The 10576-nt window shown below is 40.9% G+C and overlaps 1 protein-coding gene across 1 annotated transcript in view; it reads left to right on the forward strand.

The window, feature by feature from the left end:
• tsnare1 (T-SNARE Domain Containing 1) overlaps positions 1-10576 on the forward strand; it is a 426977-nt gene that overhangs the window by 126046 nt on the left and 290355 nt on the right. The window contains exon 2 of the mRNA XM_034173593.1: positions 2652-2791. Within this exon, the coding sequence (XP_034029484.1) occupies positions 2707-2791 (85 nt within the window). The 5' untranslated portion in view covers positions 2652-2706. The remainder of the gene's footprint in view (positions 1-2651; positions 2792-10576) is intronic.

The following is a 10576-nucleotide window of genomic DNA, read 5'->3' on the forward strand; positions in this document are numbered from 1 at the left end:
AGAGCATGTTATTTCCAGAAATATTCTTTATTTCCTCAAATATGTACACAATCAGTAATTATAATGTTATTATAATATTTTAAATTAAAAGTGAGCCAACATTATTTTTGCTGCTCAAATTTCAATAGGAAAGATTTCATCTTAAAGTAGACCTGCATTGAAATAAATGTGGTCGGATCTCAGAAAGAAATAGCTGATATGTATTTATAAGACCCTTATGAATGCAGTAAAGTAAATCTGCAAGCCCAAATTTGTAATTCAGCGGAGAAATCTTCGTTTAAAAAAGACAAATTTGCACCTAAAATTTGGCCCTCAGAGAAAACTGTTTGTACATCCGGGTCATTGCAGTGACGTCCGGCAGAAGACGGGGCGCTCGCGCCTTCAGTCCAATCCCGCATTGAAATTAATTTTATCTGTTAGTAATGTTATTGTTATACACATCCTGGTTTCAACATCCAAAAGTAAGCTGTAATGAATGTAATGAATGATACAGCTCTGCATGCTCACATCAGCGGCGACATCAACAGCGGGCGACGTTCTTCCCCGACGCCTTGCTCTCTGCCTCCGATGCGCTTACCGAGTCTCTGGGCTCGGTAAACGCCGAAGCGGGCCACTCACACCCCCGTGTCTGCTGTGCAGCCGGCACCACCTCTCTGTCTACTGAATGGAGGTGCAGCCAACTTGGCACAAGTCCAGAGACTGCGCTCACCGTTTTGATGTGGAGCGCCCTGTGACACCTGTTGCTCGCAAGGGCAGACTTCTTGCGGCAAAATCCGCAGCGCTGCACGTCTCGGTAATCAGAGCCGCAGAGCTCTGTGGCCACTAAGAGAGGTTTATATCTTTTTAAGGACTTGAATTCTTTGCGGGTCCCACCTCCGTACCCTGCGACGGTAACATCGGAGGCGAAAGACAGTAGATTTTCAATGCGACACCACTCAATCAAACGGGCGTATGAAAAAGTCCCCCAAAATAATTTTCAAGCACAAATAAAAGAAATGTGTACTCACCAAACGTGCTGCAAGACCATGTGAAGTTTTAAAATAGTAGATCCTTCCGTATAAGACAAGAAAAAGGTGCAGATGCAAACTGATGTAAATCCACAGTTGGTGCGCGCAATGCATGCTGGGATAGGGTCTTTTCCCTGACGTCTCGGCAGTGTCCCGGATGTGATGACAGTTTTGCGGAGGGCTTGCAGATTTACTTTACTACATTCAGAAGGATCTTATGTGTAAATATAAGTCATTTTTTGGTCCAAAGATCTGACTGCATTTATTTCAATGCAGGTCTACTTTAATGAAGATGAAGCCCTTGATGTTAAATGAATGCAAATGATTCTGGGAAAAAAGTAACACTCAGTAATTCTCTATTCAGTTAATTGCAACATTGTATACTACCTGTTGTTTTAAGCATGTTAAACCTTCTTACAGTGCAGCAGTTAACTGAAACAATCCTTCACATGGTGATGCAAACACCAACTTCGGCACAAATTCTCCTTAGACATTACTCTTGAAAAACAGACTGGCCACTTGAATTTTCAATAGGCAGCCAGGTTTAGGTTGAATGAATAGGATTAATTTGTGGAATAGTTTTGACTGTGTTGAATGCTTGGTTTCCAAAGTAAAGGTCAAACAGTGTCAACGTCCATTCCATTCTATGACATGTGACATATGTCACCCCATAACGTGATAATTAAGCATGACACATGGTGCAAACTATTCCTTTTTTAAAACCTTCTTAAGTCAACCAATAATTTGGATCACTTTTTAGTAAAATTGAAGCATCTTTGACTTTTGACCCCTGTGCAAAGTGAAATTGGCCTTTGTCTCCATTATTGTTGTTTTTACCCCATAACTCTATAACATTCAGTCATAGTCCAAACTATACCTTTTGGAATGTTTATGGTAAGACAAATAATGTGGTCTTGCTTTCAACATGATTGGAGCATTTTCAATTTTTGACCCCTGTGTAATTCTTCAATTGACCCCTACGTGGCCACCTATTGAAAATTCAAGAGGCCAGTCCATTTTTTCAAAAGAGTAATGTCTAAGGAATTTTTATGCTGAATTTGGTGCTTGCATCACCATTTGAAGGATTGCTCTGTAAATATTCTCTTATCTGCTGCACTATTACAGCTTGTTGAAATTATGTCTTTAAGTGATTTTGATGTCTAAATTTCAAAACACCATGGCATCATTTATTGAAAAGAGTTAAGTTTTGTTTTCTGTTTTTTTTTTTTTTTTTAGTGTATTTGACATAGAATAAGCATTTTTTATGTTTGCTAATTACTACTATAAATGTCATGACAGAATTATACTTGCCTTTTTGAGGGTATATATTCTAAATGAGATCATTAAATGTGTAATGTGAGCTCTGCTATGGCACTGCCAAGTCCAGTGTTTTCAGATCAGTGGTAATGCTGACAGGAGGGTTCAGACAAATGGAGCCTGGGCTGCTTAGGTTAAAAATGTTGATACAGATCTAACCAAAATTACCATTATGTCAGTTATACCAGTCCACGGAATGCATCGAGCAACAAAGGCATTAAACAAATCAGATTAGATTTCTTTACTTACTGTCAGTATTGTGAGTACATTATGTTTTAGAACAGTGAGGGGAAGTGGAAATAAAATGGGTTTTCTTGTTTGATGCAGTTATTTCACTCCTGTTGGGCACCCTCTGCGAGCACACCACCAACCATTCGGCGCAATGTCTTACGGATCCATCGATGGAAGCTCCTTTGGCAGCCGGAATCCGTTTGGACGTCCTACGAGACAGGGCTACCAGCCAGTAGGTAAAGACAATGCTCCATTTATTCCTAAATTTAAAGTGGTGCTGAATTCAAGGCTTCAGCATGAGACATCAGCATAACTGTCAAAAAAAAAAAAAAAAAAAAAAAAAAAAGAATTCACCCAATACAGTCCAGCCCATCACCAATAGATTCATCACAAAATATATTATGTTGCTGCTGCCTTCACTGCTGATATTGACTGTAAGGGCCCCTTCACACATAACACGATTGAAGCCAGTGAATGCAATACGCTTCCGTATGAACATACCTTGACAGTTACAAGGATGGATATATTCAAAACTCTATTTGTTATAGATTTTCTTAGGACTACAATTCCTAGGTTACACGGAAAGGACATAAAGGGCTTCAGAGTTTTCTTTTAAAATCTACCATCAGCCTACCCTGAGCAAACGAGAACTGTTAAGCCCCATCACACATAGGAAGAATATGCCAGAGTCATGGCCAACATGACAAATATTGCCATGATCCGATGCAGTTGGGAGGAAAAGAGGCATCCTCAGCAGTGTCGGAGTGCAGACAGACTGCCTCGTCCACACCTGTCAGATCGCATCCAGAGCGTATGTAGACAACAAAGATTGCTGTCAGACGGTCATAAAAGGCACTGCAGACTGCCCGATCTCTAAATGTCTGGATGGCAAACACGGACCGGAGCGCTGTGTTCCTCACACGCACATGCTCGCAAGTGTGCAGTGTGTGTGTGTGTGTGTGTGTGTGTGTGTGTGTGTGTGGCTGCAATTATCACCCGACGTGTGTGTGTGCATGTACAATGCTGCATGGGCCACTAAGCGCACATGCAGGGTGCACTGGACAGCTTCACTCAAAGTTTGCTGGCAGTTGGGCCATGCAGTCCCTTAGAAGGAACGCTATTTCCCAGGAATTTTCTTTTTTCTTGTTTATCCGCTTACGGAGCACAACACAACTCTGGACACCACAGTGGTTAGATTATCACATGGAATTAATTGGTTTCTTTTTGGTGAGGGGATTTTAACCACAGGTGGCTGTCCCGGCTTCATGTCCAGGTGCGCTCCTGGACTGCTGTTGGAGGTGAGATTCAAGTTTATTAATGGTGTAACAGCCTGGCACATATTCCATGTCATATCTCCTACAGAGTTAGAACGTGATCATTTATTACAGTGTGAGATCCGTTCAGCTCTAAGCCTCACGCATGCAATGATCTGCTCGTGTTATGATGGAGACAATGGTTCACAATATTGACGTCGCCCATGGGAAGGAATAGACAAATATCTGTACTGTAAGGTCAGATATTTGGTATCTGTAAGGTCAGAACAGGCTGTGGATAGAACAGCCTGTTCAGATTTGCGGCGGCATGCGCACAGTAGCACACGGAGCTTTCGGTTCACATTCACTGTAGATGATAATAATTCATAATTATTATCGTGATGAAGTGTGCCACATACATTTCAGCAGTTCATTTCAGCATTTCAACAGTTCCTTGGTGCTCCGGGGGTGGGGGGGCATTATTATATGTGGCACATACAGGTCATACCGGCAGGCTTTGCGGTGCCAAATCCATCTCAGGTTCCCTCATATGCGCTCAAATCATTTCGGATCCCATTTTGCTGCCATTGGAATATGTAAATTGTGTCCCATCTTGACCATGCCCGGAGAGTTTTGAACATGTGTATCATGTGGCCGATGTTGACGAACTGTGTCAACTTCCACAGATGGCTGTCAGAATGTTTTGGAACTGAAACACTTTTCAGATGTGTGCCGATTCATAATTTGACTCCATTGTGGGTGATTCCGGCTATGTGTGACGGGGGTATTAAGGAAGCGAGAGGGTGATATCATATTTATTGGATGACTAGGGAATGTTCATACATTTAACTGTTAAAATAGTCATTAAAAACTATTTTTCTTCCTCTTATTATATCCCCTCCCCCCCCAAAAAAACAAAACAAACCAACCCAATAAAAAAACTAGGCAGTTATTTCAGAATCACATTATCTGTGTGTGAAAACTATAATTGTAACTCTTCCTAAACTGGTGGACCTGCAATGGTACACAAATGACAGCACACCATACAAAAAAACTGCCTTGTTTGCCTGTACAGAAATTCAAGTTTGTTAAATCATACATTTTCTCAAAAAAAAAAGAAAAAAAAAGACTACCATTAAGGTGTCATACATGTAAGCAAATGTTATGGCAGAGTGTGGTCTGAGGAGGTCCTTCTTCAGTATTCCATCCACTCTGGTGCAATCCAGCATATTCAGTTGGCAAAGGTCCTACAGCATGGTGCTACCACCAGAGATGGTACAATCTTCACAGCATGGTGCTACCACCAGCATGGTGCTACCACCAGCATGGTGCTACCACCACTACGCTAAACAGCTGGTACAATCTTCACTCCTCCAATCATATGTCATTGTGGACACAAAACACAGCTTTTTGTTTCATATGACCATAAAGCTTTCCTTCAGAAGTACTTTTTCTTTGTTCTAATGGTCAGCTGTGTAACTTATTTGGAAAGGAAGATGTTGATTTTAGAACAGGAGCTTTTTTCTTGGACAGCAGCCTCTGGTGATGTACGCAGTGACAGTGGTGTTCCAGCAGCTTTAGGGGTCTTGGAAAGCCTGTGCTTCCCTGATTCCTGGGTTGTTCCTTAACCACTTGAACCATTTTCTCTCAGTTCAGATTTACAGTTTTTTTTTTTTTGTCTTCTTCCAGACTTTAGCTAAATGTTTTACCTCCAAAAGGGTGTCGATAAAATGCATACGCCCTTACACAGAACTGTTTCAACAGTCAAGAGGCATTCCTGATGTGCAAATCTATGATCCTCTTTCAAAGATATGCAGTGAGTTTCTTGGTTTTTGTGCTGTGTTGGTAAATCTAATAAGTACTGTTGAAGAAATTATTTCTATGTTAGCCAGAGGAGCTACTGGCTGCAGTCAGTTATGAACCATATCCATATCTGATAATTCATGTTTTTGTACATGTAAGCTTATGCGTGTTCACAGTGTTTTGATTCCAAAAGCTTTTATCGATAATTTGTTTCTTAAGATCATCCAACTTTTTGTTTAAAGCCAACACAACTTCCTATGTTAATTATTCTGTCACCCCAAACCAAAGCAGAGAACATGGCATCCCTAAAGAGAACAAGATATTGAGCACAATGTATAATTTTGGACAAACATGACTGCTCCTTTTATGACTTCATCATGACACTACTTATACCAATCAACTGCTAATATTTTGCTGATAAACATAAACTTCAGATCATTTCTCTAGCCCTATTGGTTGCAGTGATATAGTAGAAAATATGACCTTTGTCCAGTCTTCTCCAAAAGGTAATCATGTTGTGATATCTGCCCAAGTCATAGTCTCTCCAAGTTTTGTGAAAATCACTCAAGATATTTTATTTTATTTTTATTTTTTAGTTGTTCAAAAAACACACACACAGAGGACTGGTTACAGTACCCTACTTTGCTCAAAGAAATCAGTCAAAGGGTGAAACCATCATGGCATGCCATGACAAATTCTTCTTCACGTTTTGAGCACTCTCTATTATTAGTGCCATCTTTTGGGCAATTCTACGGCAATTCTACAGCAACGGAATTATTGTCGTGGTTAGATGCCATATGTCCAGATTTTGCTGCTGTTGTAATTCCGTTACCATAGACTTGCCCATTTGGAAATCGGTGGATTGACACAGCCCAGAAAGTTTCATGTGCTATGACATTTACAGCTATTTCTCTATTTTGACTCTTTGCAAAGCATGGATAGCTGTTCCATTGCTACATTGCTGTTTGTGATTGAATAAAATTGCCTCACCAGGCAGACAATGGAAGACTGCCAATAAAACTGACTTCTTTGTTTGGGCAGATGACAAAAGTGGAGCTGTTGTTGTGTGTAACCTCTGTCTACAGACTAATTGTGACTCAGCTCAGTCGGCCCTCCATATTAAAAACAAACAAAAAACAGATACTGGAAGGAATAGACACTGTGGACAGAGAATTTCAGCCAACAGTGAGCGAAAAACAATCTGTTTCAAAGAGATTTGCTCAGAAGAGGCACATGTCACAACTAAAAGTTCTCATAAATATGATGGTGTATTCCAGTTTTCCCGTATTTGCGCTTTGTGCAGTGTTTGAAGTTATGCTCATTTTAAAATGCAATTTAAAATAATAATATTAAACAGCAGTGGCATAGAGGAGGGTTTTCTTAAAATGAAGACCTGTGAGTTCAGCTACAATTTGCCAGAAGGTACATCTGAGATACAAGCCTAGATTTGGTGTTTTGATGAAAGACAGTGCTTCTCTGTTCCACTTCATCATGAAGCTGTGTAACTGGTGATACAAAATGTACAACATGCATGATTCACAGTTTCTCCAATCACAGCCACAGAAGCCAATAACTTCTTCTCGGTTGTCTGGGTCTCTTGGTGGCTTTCCTCACTCTTCTCTTTTGTGCACAGTCACTGAGTTATTGAGAACTGTCTGCTCTACGCAGATTTACCACAGAGTGCCAGACTGTTTGTATTTCTCTGTAATTGATGTAAATAAAGTCTAATATATATTCAGTGACTTTGAAATGTTCATGTATCCATCCCCTGACTTGTCTGAAGAAAACTGGCAATAAAACTGGTTATTATTGTTGTTATACCAAAGGGGCTCATTACTTATGCAAGCCATCACTTTGGCTTTTATAGTTTTAATTACTTTATATCAAGTTGTAGAGGTTTGCATTGAGTTTAAGGAAGGCAATTTCAGAAAATTTGATATTGAGAAACCTGATTTACATTTTGAATTTGAAATGGAATAACCAAAGGAAAATGTGTGAAACACCAAGGGGCCCAGTACGTTTGGAGGGCATTGTAAGTAATGATTTGTGTATATATATATATATATATACAGTGAGGAAAATAAGTATTTGAACACCATGCGAATTTGTAAGTTCTCCCACTTAGAAATCATGGAGGGGTCTGAAATTTTCATCTTAGGTGCATGTCCACTGTGAGAGACATAATCAAAAATAAAATAAAATAAAATCCAGAAATCACAATGTATGATTTTTTTTAATAATTTATTTGTATGTTATTGCTGAAAATAAGTATTTGAACACCTGTGAAAATCAGTGTTAATATTTGGTACAGTAGCCTTTGTTTACAATTATAGAGATCAAATGTTTCCTGTAGTTTATCACCAGGTTTGCACACACTGCAGCAGAGATTTTGGTCCACTCCTCCATACAGATCTTCTCCAAATCTTTCAGGTTTGGAGTTTCAGGCCTCTCCAAGGATTTTCTATTGAGTTCAGGTCTGGAGACTGGCCAGGCCACTCCAGGACCTTGAAATGCTTCTTACAGAGCCCCTCCTTAGTTGCCCTGGGTATGTGTTTGGGGTCATTGTCATGCTGGAAGACCCAGCCATGACCCATCTTCAATTCTCTTACTGAGGGAAGGAGGTTGTTTGACAAAATCTCGCAATACATGACCCCATCCATGCTCCCTTCAATACGGTGCAGTCGTCCTGTCCCCTTTGCAGAAGAGCACCCCCAGAGTATGATGTTTCCACCCCCATGCTTCACGGTTTGGATGGTTTTCTTGGGGTTGTTCTCATCCTCTAAACATGGTAAGTGGAGTTGATGCCAAAAAGCTCTATTCTGGTCTCATCTGACCACATGACCTTCTCCCATGCCTCCTCTGGATCATCCAGATAGTCACTGGTGAACTTCAAACGGGCTTGGACATGTGCTGGCTTGAGCAGGGGGACCTTGCTGCCCTGCAGGTTTTTAAACCATGACAGCATCATGTGTTACTAATGTAATCTTTGTGACTGTGGTCCCAGCTCTCTTCAGGTCATTGACCGGGTCCTCCTGTGTAGTTCTGAGCTTTCTCAGAATCATCCTTACCCCACAAAGTGAGATCTTGCATGGAATCCCAGACCAAGGGAGAGTGACAGTCATCTTCAGTTTCTTCCACTTTCTAATAAATAATCCTAACAGTTGTTGTCTTCTACCAAGCTGCTTGCCTGTTGTCCTGTAGTCCATCCCAGCCTTGTGCAGGTCTACAGTTTTGTCCCTGGTATCCTTAGGCAGCTCTTTGGTCTTGGCTATGGTGGACAGATTGGAGTGTGATTGAGTGAGTGTGTGAACAGGTGTCTTTTATACAAGTAACAAGTTCAAACAGGTGCAATTAATACAGGTAAAGAGTGCAGAATAAGAGGGTTTCTTAAAGAAAAATTAACAGGTCTGTGTGAGCCAGAATTCTTGCTGGTTGGTAGGTGTTGAAATACTTATTTGCAGCAGTAACATACAAATAAATTATTAAAAATTCATACATTATGATTTCCGGATTTTTTTAATTTTTTTATATTATGTCTCTCACAGTGGACGTCGCACCTAAGATGAAAATTTCAGATGCATCAATGATTTCTAAGTGGGAGAACTTGCAAAATCGCAGGGTGTTCAAATACTTATTTTCCTCACTGTGTGTACATATATATAAAAGATCCTTGCATTTAGTTTGCCCAAGAACTTGTGGGCTCTGAAAATTTAGGGACTGTGGACATAAACTTAAATAACTGGAATTCCGAAAAGGTTAATGTGATATTTTTGTTGAATGAAATTAAAGCTGCAAGTCTGGACTACAACCACATCTTGATTGTTTTATCCGGGAGCCCACAGGGGTCAGCCTAGCTGGAAAGGTAACAAAATTTGTTGTGCCCAGCAAGGATCGATGTACTTTGACAAACAAACAAACGAAGTCTGCCGGTGCCCTGCTAGTGGGTGTGGTCCTCAGGGGCAGGATAATACATGGAAAATTTGAGCTAGCTTAGCTCTTGTAAGTAACAAAGAAAAGCAAGTCAAAATGTAATAAGCATGATAGAGTGTATTAGAAATGATCAATGACAGACGTTTTTGGTGGTGGGGTACACCTGCCAGACGTAAGAAAGGGCACCAAAAATCATGCTAGATCAGCTTGTGGGGTAACAACTTGAACCCAACTTCAGATTCATCAGTACGGACCACTTTATCAGAAAATAAGCAGTGACAGACATTTTCAGTGGTGGGGGGTCCGAGCCAGACACCCCAAAAGTACCACACCCTGCAACTGAGCTAGCTCAGCTTATGGGGTAAAACAACTTCAAACCATCTTCAAATTTATCAGTTAGGCCCACTTTATCAGAAATAAACAGTGACAGACATTTTCAGCGGTGTGTGTGTGTGTGTGTGTGTGTGTTGGGGGGGGGGGGGGTCTGCGCTAGACACTCTACGAGGTCTGTCCAAAAAGTATCAGACCTTTTTATTTTTTCAAAAACCTTATGGATTTGAATCACGTGTGCTTGCATGAGCCAACCTTGAACCTTCGTGTGCATGCGTGAGTTTTTTCACGCCTGTCGGTTGCGTCATTCGCCTGTGAGCAGGCTTTGAGTGAACACTGGTCCTCCCCCCTCATTGGATTTTCATTTCGAGGAAAATGTCTGAACGATTGGAGCAGCGCTGAATCAAATTTTTCCAGAAACTGTGAGAGACAGCCAGGTGGAAACCATTCGGAAGATTATCTGAGTGAGTATCTGAGGAATTGTGTAAGAGCTGGACATGTCACAACATGTCCTGTGAGACTTCCAACTTCCGCACGTCTTTCATTACAAAATGTCCTGTAACAGTGGAATGTGCCGAAAAAGTGCTGATGTCCACCTCTTCTGCAATTTCTCTGGTAGTCAGACGACGTCCGGGATCAACACAGCATTCACTTTGGAAATGATCTGGTCGTTTCAGCCTGTCGATGGCCGCTCGGAGCGCGGCG

This window comes from Thalassophryne amazonica, chromosome 7, assembly GCF_902500255.1.
Source record: "Thalassophryne amazonica chromosome 7, fThaAma1.1, whole genome shotgun sequence".
Lineage (NCBI taxonomy): Eukaryota > Metazoa > Chordata > Actinopteri > Batrachoidiformes > Batrachoididae > Thalassophryne > Thalassophryne amazonica.